At 40.5% G+C, this 15668-nt stretch overlaps 1 protein-coding gene across 1 annotated transcript; it reads left to right on the top strand.

Moving 5' to 3' along the window:
* The first annotated feature begins 1227 nt into the window (after window positions 1-1227).
* Window positions 1228-14602, top strand: LOC131728307 (aldehyde oxidase 3-like). The gene is made up of 12 exons (XM_059019360.1): window positions 1228-1355; window positions 7280-7337; window positions 7775-7871; window positions 8265-8373; window positions 9317-9443; window positions 9812-9873; window positions 10123-10206; window positions 11009-11089; window positions 11489-11633; window positions 12326-12418; window positions 13104-13255; window positions 14414-14602. The coding sequence occupies exons 1-12, from the start codon at window positions 1302-1304 to the stop codon at window positions 14600-14602; spliced, it is 1251 nt and encodes a 416-aa protein (XP_058875343.1). The 5' UTR covers window positions 1228-1301.
* Window positions 14603-15668: the final 1066 nt, after the last annotated feature.

The raw sequence follows: 15668 nt of genomic DNA on the forward strand, positions 1-15668 counted from the left end.
CACCTCACCAGACTTTCTCCAAACGTAACGACTATCAGCATGACCAAATAGCTTGATTTTTGTTTCATCACTCCACAAAACCTTCGATCAGAACTCATATCCGTCATTCAAATGCTGTTTTACAAACTCTAAACGATTGACCTTGTGACGTTTCCTAAGAGACCTTCACCAAGCAATACTCGACCTATGGTTGAAATGAAAACCCCAGTCCCACTTGCAGCCAATTCACTTTGAATATCTTTGGCAGTCAATCTTGGACTGTTATTAACCTTCCTCACAATTCTTCTATTTGTTCTTGGTGAAAGAACCTTCTTTCTTCCAGACCGAGGGAACGTTGTGACAGTATCATGAGTCTTGTACTTCTTGATAATAGAAACAATAGTTGAAATTGGGATACTCAAATGTTTGGAAATCTTTTTGTATCCTTCTCCAGCTTTATGACAATAAATAATTTTCTGCCAAAGGTCTTCAGATAGCAATCATCCTACGCCTAACCCTTTTATACTCTTTAAGAATGTTCACCTACAATCCTGCACTGCTGTTACAGATTCTGTCACCCGTCGGTGAGATGAGATGAGGTTAAAAGGTCTATAACTACGAATGCAGACGAGCCAGCCTCTGTTGTATAGGGGTTAAGATGCTCACTTCCAATGTGTGGGATCGCACCCAGCATCTGCCCTGTTACACATGCCCCTTGTAAAGTCATTTGTTGTTCCTGAATAGTTGCACACACTAGGAGATTTTCTCTTATACATTCTACAGTCAGTGTCAGTTCTAAAGCATGACACTCACCTCCACTGCACTCCTGTCAACAGGGATATGCATCCCAGAAGAGGATTAGAATTCGATTTGCCCAGAAATCATACTGTAGTGTAAAGCTGAATAAGACTATTCAGTGCAGTTTTAATATACTTTTGGCTGGTTTCACAGACCCTGATAAACACTAATCTTGCAACATTAAATCGTCCAAAATGATGCTATTCAGGGGCTGTGCAACTGGCTGATATCACACTCCATCTAAAATACAATGAAATTCAACACTAAAGATGCATGTTTGTGATGAAACAGATTTACTACACATGGGGAATGTAGTGTTAAAGGAACTGAAGATGCTGTTAATATTTGAAAATGCGTGTTCATGGAATGTCTATCAGACTGATTTCACTGTTTGGCTCTGGGCTGGCTGTCATGTGACGGCTGTTTTGTTCAAATTGTCAGGGCGTAACTCTTAGCTCTTCAGAAACAGGCATCCTACTGCTGTCAGACTTGAGCTTGTTAGGAATAGTGCAGCTGCTACCAGAATGACGTGCAAGGACCAATCTGATGAGTTAATCTTCTTCATCAACGGCAGGAAGGTAAGTTATTATTGTTTGTAAAAACATTTTACAGAGGTTGACGTCATTGAACATAATTCCAAACTTTCGTGTTCTATGGTCTTACATACTATTGCACCCGTTCATAAGGAGCAATTAGGTACTATAAATAAAACACAGATTGTATGTATGATATGTGTGTGTGTATACATTGTGACACCCCGTCTACTTGGCTGATGGTTTTGTACCTGTTTCGGGACCTTTAGCACTGTGTTATAGTGTAAAAGGAACAGCCCTCGAAACAACAGGTAGGGTTAAAACACGGCGCTGACGGTTTATTTATTTTAAAACCAAAACAAAACAGACCCCTAACTCAAGGAGCGCTACCTAAACTTAGTCAGCTAGTTTGCTGATAATAAATGAAAAACATTAAATGCGTTTTTATCATTGTATCACCTACCACTTTGCTCTGGGTGTCCGTGGAGACCCTATGCTGATATTGACAATGATATCGCAGGTGTTCCTAATCTCATTGCACGTGAGACACCTTTTCTGAGAAATAATTACTTTTGTATTTATTTTTAAGAGAAGCATACGATCCGCTTGTGGTAGCGTGGGAATGTACAGAACAGCATCAAACTTGAGAAACCCTGTCAAGTGACTCAAATTGATTGAAACGGTATGACTTGATAACAAAAAGTTCTTTGCTTCTGTGACTGAAGAAAATTAAATAATCAGGAGTTTTAGAAGTGACTCCAGCCAAGTTAGATGGAGACAAATGACTGTGTCTCTATATGTTTATGACAAAGCCAGCGGTATGAAGACATCACTGGTCTCTTTATTAGTGAATTAAGTTAACTGCCTTTACAAGCCTGTTGACTCAACTTGATAGGGGCATGGGCAGCAGTGTGGAGTAGCGGTTAGGGCTCTGAACTCTTGACCGGAGGGTCGGGTTCAATCCCAGGTGGGGGACACTGCTGCTGGACCCTTGAGCAAGGTACTTTACCTAGATTGTTCCAGTAAAAACCCAACTGTATAAATGGGTAATTGTATGTAAAAATAATGTGAAATAATGTAATATCTTGTAACAATTGTAAGTCGCCCTGGATAAGGGCATCTGCTAAGAAATAAATAATAATAGAGGTGCAACCAGTATCCTAATCTAATTGTTTGTTTTGATGCACTAGATGGTGCTGAAGTTTATTAATATTAAGACACTTTGGATGCTCTAGCCCACTGAAGAAGTTTTTGAAGTCGTGAGTGGTTGTTTCTTCATGTGAATTAGATGCAAAAGCATAGAGTCCTTTTCTTCAGCTGTTAGTTTGGTTTATTCAAAATATACAGGGAATCGATTTCCCTGTTTACAGCAAGCCGATTCAAATGAATTAAGGTCCATTTTTATAGACATGCACATGTATAAGTTGGTCCACTCCAATATGCATTGTATATGTTAATATGTTAACATTACAACACCCGCACTACAGATGTCTACGTAGGGATGGAAATAAGTCTTGTATTCCATAGCAGTGTCATCCATTCCAGGTTTTACAAGGAACTTGAGTAGCCACAGTGTATAGCTCAGGTGTGTCTTATTATTTAAGACGTGCAGCCTGTCTGTCTGTACGAGGCTGCTGAGTAGGAGGTAGAAAGGTGCGCTGTCTCCGAATAGCCATAAACAAAGTAAGTGCTGTGTTAAGCCAGTGTAGTTTCGTGTTGTGGTGCCGGGTGGTAAACGGCTTAGCCATCCTGCGAGTTAGTCAGGGACTTACCTGTGTAGTCAGCACTCCAAAAACAGAGTTAGGTATTTGTTTCTGTTTTGTTTGTTTTGTTTTTGTTAATTAAAAATAGCGCAATCGTGCAGAAAATTCCATTCCTGTGTGTGTTGGGTCGTGTTTTTAAAGGGGCCACGAACCCGAGTGGGTGCAATCTATTACAATATATACAGTGTGTGTATGTGTGTGTGTGTGTGTGTGTGTATATATATATATATATATATATATAGTGCCTTGCGAAAGTATTCGGCCCCCTTGAACTTTGCGACCTTTTGCCACATTTCAGGCTTCAAACATAAAGATATGAAACTGTAATTTTTTGTGAAGAATCAACAACAAGTGGGACACAATCATGAAGTGGAACGAAATTTATTGGATATTTCAAACTTTTTTAACAAATAAAAAACTGAAAAATTGGGCGTGCAAAATTATTCAGCCCCCTTAAGTTAATACTTTGTAGCGCCACCTTTTGCTGCGATTACAGCTGTAAGTCGCTTGGGGTATGTCTCTATCAGTTTTGCACATCGAGAGACTGAAATTTTTGCCCATTCCTCCTTGCAAAACAGCTCGAGCTCAGTGAGGTTGGATGGAGAGCGTTTGTGAACAGCAGTTTTCAGTTCTTTCCACAGATTCTCGATTGGATTCAGGTCTGGACTTTGACTTGGCCATTCTAACACCTGGATATGTTTATTTGTGAACCATTCCATTGTAGATTTTGCTTTATGTTTTGGATCATTGTCTTGTTGGAAGACAAATCTCCGTCCCAGTCTCAGGTCTTTTGCAGACTCCATCAGGTTTTCTTCCAGAATGGTCCTGTATTTGGCTCCATCCATCTTCCCATCAATTTTAACCATCTTCCCTGTCCCTGCTGAAGAAAAGCAGGCCCAAACCATGATGCTGCCACCACCATGTTTGACAGTGGGGATGGTGTGTTCAGGGTGATGAGCTGTGTTGCTTTTACGCCAAACATAACGTTTTGCATTGTTGCCAAAAAGTTCGATTTTGGTTTCATCTGACCAGAGCACCTTCTTCCACATGTTTGGTGTGTCTCCCAGGTGGCTTGTGGCAAACTGTAAACGACACTTTTTATGGATATCTTTAAGAAATGGCTTTCTTCTTGCCACTCTTCCATAAAGGCCAGATTTGTGCAGTATACGACTGATTGTTGTCCTATGGACAGAGTCTCCCACCTCAGCTGTAGATCTCTGCAGTTCATCCAGAGTGATCATGGGCCTCTTGGCTGCATCTCTGATCAGTCTTCTCCTTGTATGAGCTGAAAGTTTAGAGGGACGGCCAGGTCTTGGTAGATTTGCAGTGGTCTGATACTCCTTCCATTTCAATATTATCGCTTGCACAGTGCTCCTTGGGATGTTTAAAGCTTGGGAAATCTTTTTGTATCCAAATCCGGCTTTAAACTTCTCCACAACAGTATCTCGGACCTGCCTGGTGTGTTCCTTGTTCTTCATGATGCTCTCTGCGCTTTAAACGGACCTCTGAGACTATCACAGTGCAGGTGCATTTATACGGAGACTTGATTACACACAGGTGGATTCTATTTATCATCATTAGTCATTTAGGTCAACATTGGATCATTCAGAGATCCTCACTGAACTTCTGGAGAGAGTTTGCTGCACTGAAAGTAAAGGGGCTGAATAATTTTGCACGCCCAATTTTTCAGTTTTTTATTTGTTAAAAAAGTTTGAAATATCCAATAAATTTCGTTCCACTTCATGATTGTGTCCCACTTGTTGTTGATTCTTCACAAAAAATTACAGTTTCATATCTTTATGTTTGAAGCCTGAAATGTGGCAAAAGGTCGCAAAGTTCAAGGGGGCCGAATACTTTCGCAAGGCACTGTACATACACACAGTGGTTTGCAGAAGTATTCACCCCCTACCAATAATGTCACATTTTTTCAAACACACTTTTTTATTTTTTATTCAAAGCTGTAGTGGTTAAACTGAACACTGTTATATGAGGAGGAGGTTAAATGTCAGCAAAACTTGCAAAGAAAATGTACAAAATGTAATTTACTGGTTGCATAAGTATTCAGCCTGTTAAGTAAGTGCTTGGTAGAAGCACCTTTTGCAGCAATTACTGCTATGAGTCTTTTTGGATAGGTCTCTATTAGCTTTGCACAGTAGGATGGTGAAATCTTTGCCCATTCTTCCTGGGAAAATTGCTGCAGTTCTGATAAGTTTGTTGGGGATCATCGATGAACTGAAATCTTCAAGTCTCGTCGTAAATTTTCGATTGGATTCGAGTCAGGACTTTGACTGGGCCACTCAAGAACATCAATTCTCTTCTTGTTCAACCACTCCAGTGTGGCTTTGGCTTTGTGCTTCGGGTCATTGTCCTGCTCAAATGTGAATTTCCTCCCCAATTTCAGAGTCTTGGCTGACTCAAACAGGTTTTCCTCAAGGATTTGCCTGTACTTTGCACCATCCATTCTCCCCTCTATCCTGACAAGCTTCTCAGTCCCTGCTGAAGAGAAGCATCCACATAACATGATGCTGCCACTACCATTCATGACAGTTGGGATGGTGTTGGGCTTGAGCCAGACATAACGCTTGGAATTTAGACCGAAAAGTTCAATTTTTGTTTCGTCTGACCACAAAATCTTTTTCCACATGACTGCAGTATCATCTACATGCTTTTATGCAGACTCCATACATGCTTTAAGATGAGGCTTTTTGAGTAATGGCTTCTTACTTGCCACCCGTCCATACAGGCCAGCTTTGTGTAGGGACCAGCTTATTGTTGATTTGTGAACACTGACGCCCATCTCAGACACAGAGCTTTGCAGGTCTCTCAACGTCATTGTTGGCTTCAGAGTGTCATCCTGAGCCAGTTTCCTGCTTGCCCGGCTGCTCAGTTTGGGAGGGTGACCTGATCTGGGTAGTGTCTGGGTGGTATGATGCATCTTCCACTTCTTAATGATGGACTTCACTGTGCTGAGGGATAATCAGTGCCTTTGAAATTTTCTTGTACCCTTCTCCTGCTCTGTGCCTCTCTACCACTTTATCCCTGACTTGTTTCGAAAGCTCCTTGGTCTTCATGGTTGCTTTGTTGGATCACTATGTGAGTTGCAGCTTGAAAGACTATATACCTGAGGGAAGTTATCTACAAGTTAAAGAACTTTGAGTAAACACAGGCTGAAACCATTTCACTAGTTTTGTGACATTTTGTGAAGTTTTTCTTTGTAAATCTTACTTATTTATATTCTATATGCATTTTTTAACTTTATCAATGTGGAGTAATTTGTGTAGATTCTACATGTAAAGTCTAATTTGAAAGTGTCCTGGAGTATGCTCAGGTGCCAACAAAATGTGAAAACTTTGCAGGTGTGTGAATACTTCTGCAAACCACTGTATGTGTGTATATATATATATATATATATATATACACACACACGCACGCACGCACATATAGGGTGATGAGGGTCCTGATTTTCTGATAAGGCATGTTAATCACAGTCTGTCACAGCTCTTTATGTGTCTCATGACTCTCAGCTGGTCAGTAATTCATTTTAACCAGGGAACTCTGCCAATGTACTATACCAGCAATGAAACCTCCGAGCCGTGACCTCCGAGTCAGCTGATCAGGGGGAGGAGCCGTAGAAGTGGTAGAAAATTGACCAAGGTTATAGCCAACAAATATAAAGTACATAAAGAATATTTTTTAATAAATCTTACTGAAAGAGCAACTTGAATCTGAAATATTGGTTCTCTTTACTAATGTATTCTTCTCCTAGTCTAGAATCGCTGTTTCAGTCCATCACATCCTGGAGACTTTTTGAAAAACTCACAAGTTAAAAACACCCGTCTGGTTTCTTCCAAAGGGCTCGCAAACATGTCTTCTCTCAAAGTGCAGCTGGTACACCAGAGTGTAACCATTAACCTGCCCCATTCCTTTGTCTGACACCTCCCAGGTTTCTCTTTAAGATGCATCATCATGTTGCAGGTTCCACATGAAAGATGCGCGCACATTATGGTTCTGGGTTGCTCTAATATTTCTCTTGAGTTCTCTGTTTTCATGAACTGGCGTTGAGCGTGCCAGGACTGAACAGCCAATCCTCATTCCATTCAAATCATGTGACAATGTGACCTTTACTCCCTGTCACTCGGTATGTATGTAGAATTGAAAGGTCACATGATGCATGGGAAATATTAATCTGTGTTTTCAATGTTCTAGATTGTTGAGAAGAATGCAGATCCTGAAGTCATGCTGTTGACTTACTTAAGAAAGAAAGGTACCACCATGCTCCAGTCCAGTCTCTTGTTTGGCCAGTCAGTGTAAAGTCTCTTGTTCAATCTGTCTGTTTTTTTTAAATAATCATTTATTGCCTATAGTTCAATGCATTTTTCTAGAAACAAAAACATGTATTAAATCTGTAATAAACACAACTCCCACTTTCAAAAAGGTATGTAATAATGTATTTGCATATCAGAAGTATGTGGCTGGCTTCTGACATAAATCAAATATTTTAAAATGTAAACTATGCCAATGGAGTTGTAATCAAACAACATTTCAAGTAATGGAAAGAGCCAAATCAATAAAATAGTAAATGTAATGATGATAATTAGGGTCAGGGGATATTGTCTCAAGTTGTAGATAATCTTCTGTTATAATGTCTGCTGTGTTAATCCATGGCATTGATTGTGTGTGACTCAGACCCCTGTTTTGCAGTGCGTCTCACAGGGGTGAAGTATGGGTGTGGAGGGGGGGGCTGTGGAGCCTGCACTGTGATGATCTCCCGATACGACACCCTCCAGAGCAGGGTCCTGTATCCTTCTACTGTATCAGACCCCTAGCAGATTCATGCCATTGCAATTGAATCCCATTGGAACCTGCATTTACAAATAATACAGTGGAATATAGTAAATACGTATTGAAGAATTCATGTAATAGGCATAGAAATAAGACTCCTACTGCATAGCAATTTCGCCCATTCCAGATTTTAGGATATGCTTGATTAGCCCCAGTGTATAGGTAACAAGTTCAAGTGTGTTGTAAACTCCAAGTAAAACCAGGAATTGATCGACCTGCTATGCAATGGGAGTCTTATTTCCATCCCTGATCTAACAATGGATTACCGCGACAGGTGTCCCAAGAAAAAGGCAGTCAGCTATTTTCAGTTACATCACCAATGTCATGTTTCCTGAACTCAGCCCGTTAGTCATTTCTCTGTCAACGCCTGTCTGCTGCCCATCGTTTCACTGCATGGTGTTGCCGTGACGACTGTGGAAGGGGTGGGGAGCACCAAGACCAAGCTCCACCCCGTGCAGGTGAGAAAAACAAAATGCACTCTGAAAGAGAGAGAACTCAGTGTGGGGAAATGCCTGGAATGGACTGTTTTTGTTACTTGTGCATCATTTTGCATTTTAATTGACCCAAACATTGATACAACTGGGTTAAAATGAAGAAATAAATGGAGAAATTGTTGGTATCCTTCTAGTGTGTTTTCCATATTATCCAGCGCTTTTGATAATAAACTTCTTACACGTATTTTGCTGTTTAATTTTCATGTTACTTATGTTGCCTAAAGATCACCTGATTCTAACTTCTCAGGTAGACACCCCATTGGTTAATACAGTGGACTCAGCTTTACCAAAGCAATATTGGCATAAAATAAGGAAGGCTCTCTACAAAAAAAAGCAACAAAGCACCTCTGTGTCTTTTGCAGATCATGCCTGTTTTATTAACACTGAAAAGAACCCTTGTCAAAGTGTTTAACTAGAAGAAGTTTAGTTTTGCTCAACGGAGCTGCAAACAGTATGCAACAGTAACAAGGATGGACATAAGACTCCCGTTGATCCATTGCTGGATTAATAAAATGCACATGAGCTTGTAACCTACACACTGTGGCTAATCAAACTTGTATTAAAACCTGGAATGGATGAAACTGCTATGCAATAGGAGTCTTATTTCCATCCCTGTTACTGTTGTGTATTTGCAGTTCTTGCTGAATCTGTAATGGGGTGCGCTGATTTTATGCATGTGTATGTATGTGTTTGCCTCTCTGTGTCTCCTATGTGAAGTTGTTGCTAAATGTAGTGTGGTGTCGGAGCCTTATATTTCACATTGTGCAGTTCTTGCTGAATGACACTGTGTGTGTGTGTGTGTGTGTGTGTTTCCATCTCTTTCTCTTGCTGAATGTGTAGTTGGTGCGTGGACTTCATGTTTGACACTGTGTGTGTGTGTTTCCCTCTCCCTGTCTCTCTCTATAAGGAGCGCATTGCGAAGGCTCACGGGTCGCAGTGTGGGTTCTGCACCCCTGGCATGGTGATGTCCATGTACACCCTGCTGAGGAACATTCCAGAACCCTCCATCGAGGACATCAGGGAGGCTCTCACAGGTACCCCGGGTCTCTAAAGCAGCTCACATTCCCATTCGAGGCTCTTAATGGATGTTAAAAGAGTGCCAGGGCAAACGGTAGTCTGCAGTTGAAGCAAGTACAGTCCAAATTGATATTTATTGTGTAACAGTGAAATAAAGATGTAATGGGAGTGGGCTTAAAAGTAGATGGGTTTGTATGCAAGACTTTTGTAGAAAACAGATGAAAATGAATATTAGAAAGCTAATTACTATGTAAATGTAGTCTTTATCAGTGTTACTGTCACAATTCGACAGGCTGGGGTAAAGTAATGCAGGCCCAGGTTTAAACCAAACTGTGGATCCCACTAAATGAAGGTTATAACATAACTATATCGTTGTTCTTTTTAGGTAACCTGTGTCGCTGTACGGGTTACAGACCCATCATAGATGGCTTTAAGACCTTCTGTGGGGTAAGTATTGTGTAATGTACAGCGACCCCTAGTGGTCAGCAAACACCCCCTCTGAGACATAACCAATCAGCATCAGCGCTGGAGTTGAGGGAACCAATGAAAGCCAGACTGTGCTTATGGAGAGGATAGGAATCACTTCTGAATCAAACCGTTTTCTGGGGCAGGTTTTCTGTTGACACCATTGTCTGTGTCACACCTGCTGCTGGTGTTTCCAAGGTTTCTTAATTTGGTGCATGTTTTGTTCTCCAGGCTTCAAAGTGCTGTCAGAATGGAAATGACACCAAGAACTGCTGTTTGGATCAAGAGCCTGAGCTGAACCAGGAGGACGATGAGGTAGGTCTTATTTTGAGATTTATTCTGGAAAAGAAACCAGGACCAGAAGACAGAGTAGGAAATTAAGGGGGATAGACTTAAGACAGAGAGAGTGTATGGGATGGGCTACTTAGCCATGTTGAGGTAGAATTACTTGGATCCTTTAAGACCCAACTTGATAGAGTTCTGAGATCCATCAGCAACAAGGAAGCGGACTAGCTTAGATGGGCCGAATGGCCACTCGTTCCTCAGTATTCATAGTTTTCTCTCAAATACTAAAGCCACATTATAACTGAGACACAAGAAGACGCAAACTTTACTAAAATGTTTGAAGAATCTTATTTGGCTCGCATTATAATCGCAATATATAGCACACAGATACTAGCAGAACCATTAGCAGATCACAGCATTACCAGCAATGGCAGCACAATCGATATGGGATGTTGTGTTGATGTAGTAGCACAGTGCCAGTTACTGATAAGGTACAAATGATATGGGATGTTGTCTTGATGTTGTAGCACAGTGCCAGTTACTGATAAGGTACAATGGATATGGGATGTTGTCTTGATGTTGTAGCACACTGCCAGTTACTGATAGGGTACAATGGGACTGCAATGATTCTAATGATTCATATAAACATCTCTTGTATTTGAACTAATCTCAATGTTGGGTTTGCTTGGGGGCACATAGGATTATGCATGAAACCAAAGCAGTAACTGCATTTAAAACTGTAAGCCTTGTCAGCTCCTATTTGTGTGATTATACAGCAAAACGATGTAATAAAACTGCTTTGTCAAGTTCTCTGATTGATTCTCTTTGACAGATCTCTAGTGAATTGTTCAAGACGGATGATTTCTTACCCCTGGATCCCACACAAGACCTAATTTTCCCTCCTGAGCTGATGGTAAGACAGATGACTGTGTGCCGGATCTACTGAATGATCTGAACAGTTGTGAATCTAAAGCTGTATTAATCCCACTGGTAATATTCAATAGATCAATAAAATACCCACACAATCTGTTACACTTCACCAGTTTAATGGCTTCTGTTATGTTAGAAAATATCACAGAAATGTAAATGACCAAAAAAATATGCAATTTGATTCTGTCCAAAGTCAAATATAGTCATAGGTTTTTTTGAAAACATTTGCTTCATTTATCAGACACTAATTAGATACAAATGGTACAATGCTCTTGTTGAATAATTTCTATTATGTTAGAAGGTATTGCAAAAGTTGTAGGCTGTGGAAAGCGCGGTGATGGCTGAGCTGTGTTGACTGTGTTCACTGTGTCCCTGTGTGTAGCTGCTGGCACGCCAGCAGGGGAGTGGCAGGCTGGTGTTCCAGGGGGAGAGGCTCTGCTGGATTTCCCCTGGGAATCTGGCTGAGCTCCTGGAGCTGAAGGCACAGCACCCCAGCACACCCCTGGTCATCGGGAACACCACTGTAGGTGGGTGGGTTCACCAAACACATTCATCATTGGTATAGCAGTGACAGGCTGTGATACATGACTATGTTCTGAAACTCCATGGTCTGACAATGACATTGTGAGTGAGCTGAACATGGTTTGGCTGCGTTGCCTTATACCAAGCATGGTGTGGCAATGGGTAAGCAAGGACAATCTGGGCTTACCATGTTAATAGATCATGTTTGAATCACAAGCTGTTGATTAGATTAACAGTTATATACAACAGAACCATATCCGGTCCTGTAAGATACGATACCCTCTATTGACTGATGGACCTCTGGCACATGCTGGTACCAATTGAACGGTACAGATGGAAACTGATCAATACACCATTTTATTATGGGTCTAAAACAGTAAATTCAGCTCTTCGAAGGACAGAATGGATTCAGTTGGAGATAAAAGAAAACACGAAAGCAAAGGTATATTAAAACTGGAATTAATACAATTCATATACATAACTTTTAATAATAATAATCAGGTTTAGGGGTTATTGTCTGAAGAAGTATATCATTTTATGTTATAATATCTGCAGATTTGCCTTCCATTTGGTTAATTGTTCATGTTTGATTAACACAGCAAAAATATCTCTTTTCAGAAAATAAATGTGGCGCAACATGGTTTAAATTGGATGACTTACATTTGAAAGACAATCCTTTACTATGTGTTTCCAATAGGGCCGAATATGAAGCTGAAAGGAGTGTCCCATCCGCTGATCATCGCCCCCGCAGGGATTGTGGAGCTGAGTGTTGTGAAGAACTTGGAGGATGGTAAGGAATTTAATTTTGGCGCATCCGAATGCTTGCAAACATCAAATAGGGAAATGTAAAAAAAGATCAAGTAATGTGACATTCGATGCTGCTTATTATTTAATCAAAACTTTGGAAATTCCAGGGATAAAAACACATACATTTATTTTAATATGTATATTTCTTTAAAGCCTGTGCTCCTAGTAATATAAATAAGTCATTTGGAAATGATTATCTGAAGTCGATTCTGGTCTGCATGCAGTCCAATCTGGTATATATTTGTGTTTGTTTCTGGCAAATATATTTTTAAAGTTTAACTTTCATCTAATCACTGACAGATTTGCAAGTCTGCAGCAGTAAATAAACTCATGCAAGATTTTAAAAAATGACAGGAAGGGACCCTTTTCTCATAGTATAAGCATAGACAACTGTAATGTAGCATATTGAAAGCATGGTTAAGTATAGCTAAGCATTGTAAAGACCAGTGAAGCGTGGCAAACCAGGGTAAACTATGGTAAATTAACAGTATAATCATGGGAAAAGCATGGGAAAAATGCAGTGCAAAAATACAGTGGTAAACTTGTATAAGGATTGCACTGCACCACCACACTGCTCTAATGTATACTGAGGAATCAGCTGCTTTATTGATCAGTCACAAATACTTGAAACAAGCATGTATATACTGAACTATATGGTTTCTCTTGAGGGATCTCGTTTGGCGCGGGGTGCAGCCTGTCTGTGATGAAGGACGAGCTGAAGCGCGTCGTGTCCGAGCTGTCGGAAGAGAAGGTGGAGGTTTACCAAGCGCTGCTGCAGACACTGAGCTGCCTTGCAGGGAAACAGATCCGCAACATGGCGGTAAGACCATCGTCTGACACTTCTGGAGTCCTGTTCAATCTTAACATCAGCGTTAAGAAAGTCAATGGACAACCTTTACACCATCACTGCATTTAAAGCTTTGACTGCAGCAATGGTGTTAATGCTAAACCATGGATGAGTTTGAATAGGATGTTCATTAGACTGCAACATTAATGGTGGCATTAATAGGATCCACAGTCGTTTAGATCCCCTGAATATGGGCCCTTGTCTTTATGCAGAACCACTTTTCGCCACTGCAAATTTATTTTTTAACCAATCCACCACTGACACGACAGCTGAAATTAATTTGTGTATTGCCAATTAATAAAAAATATGTATTAAATATATTCGGTTATGAAAGGACAGATTATGAAAGAAGTCTGTTATGAAATTCTAAATTATACATCATTATAGATGATACAGTTCTGTTAAATGAACAAATACAAACTGGGTCATTTGTATAGGTTATATATATATATTAAAGGTATTGAATTCTGTACATAATTAAACTATGTACAGTCAATTCTCATTAATAGAATTTCAAGGGACCAGCAAAAAAAAAAAAAAAGTATTATCAGGAGTGTAAGCCAGATGCATCCTGTCAGTTTTTATTGAAGTTACAGTAACACTGAAATCAAATTTTAATTACAGAACAATGAAAAGTATTATACATCTAAAATGACTGTGCTTTTTATTGAAAATACAGCTGAAGTGAATTTTAAAATGCGTACATTGCAAATGAACTGCACTTAAAACCTGCATATCCCATTCTGATCACTGGCATTTAAACCACAAAGCAAGGTGTCCTCAACATCCGGGCACTGAGCAAATCAGAACATTGACGACTTGCATCCATAGTTTGCCATTCATAGACCTATATTATGGTATCCCGGTTTTTCAGATTGGTTGACAAAGTGTTCGCAGGAATGTTAAAATCTGCAGCAATATCTTTCTTTTTCTTTGACAGCAAAGATAGTGCACATTTTTGCGCTGCTTCATGGAAATTGATGTGTGAGCACTATAGCAACTCAAAATGCATCATAGGATCAGTAGTCCCAAAACAGCACTAAAATACAGTACAGAGGGGTTAATGTGGATGCAAGCTAATACATTTCATTAATTATGTCAGCCCCTCATGTTCTGTGTGCTCGTTCGCAGACCCTGGGGGGAAACATCCTGAGTGCGAATCCCAAATACGACCTCAACAGCATCCTGTCAGCTGGGGGCTGCACTCTCACCCTCGCTTCGAAAGGTAAGGAGTGGGGCTGGAACCAGATTGCATCAATCGGGATATTATCCAGAACTTGTTTAGTCCTCATTATTTATTCTTCTGTTCTTAATAGATAAATGTAAAACTGTGTTTGTGACAGCTACTGAAACATATGCTGAGGTGGGGCAACGATTGTGGTGTGTGTTTTTTTAACTAACAATGAAAAAGAAAGAAGGAACCACAAAGGAGGGAGTAAATTGTAACTAACTGGAATATAAACATGATTACAGATTATCTTAATTATCGTTATAGCCACTAAATCGATAGTTGACCTGTATACTGCTCTAGGAGAGAAGTCCACTCAAAACTGCTGACCGCTCTAGTAGTATTGGAAATAGGAAAGATAACTCCACACAAAACAGCAGATCAGTAAATACACTAATATACCCATTTGTATTTATTTTCACTACAAGACTCCAAAACTATTTAATCAGTTATCCTGGAGTAGCCTTTCTGTACTTAGTGTTGAACGTGGTAATGCTGAATGGCACCTCTTCATGAATCTACAGCTGAGATGAACATGACCAGCTGATCTGACATGGAATAACCGAGTTTCAAATTGTCAACACCAGTAAGGCCGACGCTTGGGATGGTGACTCCCCGTTTCAAGGGTGACTGCCTTTAAGAGATTAACAGGCTGCAAGATAACAGTACACAACATCCACAGTATCACAATTCAAATACATCCTTACAATTAAATAGGCCTATACTATTACTGCATACATTAACAGAATCAATCACAACTCCCTGGAACATGGCCCAGAGAGATGTAGAAAAAGTTTGTCCTTCAACAGTAGAAGATTCAAAGGTTTGAATTCTCCAGTTTTTAATTTTTTTTTTCAATGCCGACTTTGCCCTCACTGAGGAGTCTCCTGTGCGTGACTCTTGTGGTGGGCCTGCAGGGCTGGTAACTGCTTGAAACTCTCCCCGCAGTCCGTGCAGCGATGCAGGGCGGCTCTCTCGTGGGTTTGCTGGTGTATCTTCAGGGAGTTGGAGTGTCGGAAGCTCTTCCCGCACTTGGAGCAGCAGTAGGGCGTCTCGCCGGTGTGAATGCGCTGGTGCGTTCGGAGGTTTTCAAGCCGGTTGAAGCTCTTGCCACAGTCAGTGCAGCGGTACGGCTTCTCTCCGGTGTGGATTCGCTGG

The sequence above is a fragment of the Acipenser ruthenus genome, unplaced genomic scaffold, assembly GCF_902713425.1.
Source record: "Acipenser ruthenus unplaced genomic scaffold, fAciRut3.2 maternal haplotype, whole genome shotgun sequence".
NCBI lineage: Eukaryota > Metazoa > Chordata > Actinopteri > Acipenseriformes > Acipenseridae > Acipenser > Acipenser ruthenus.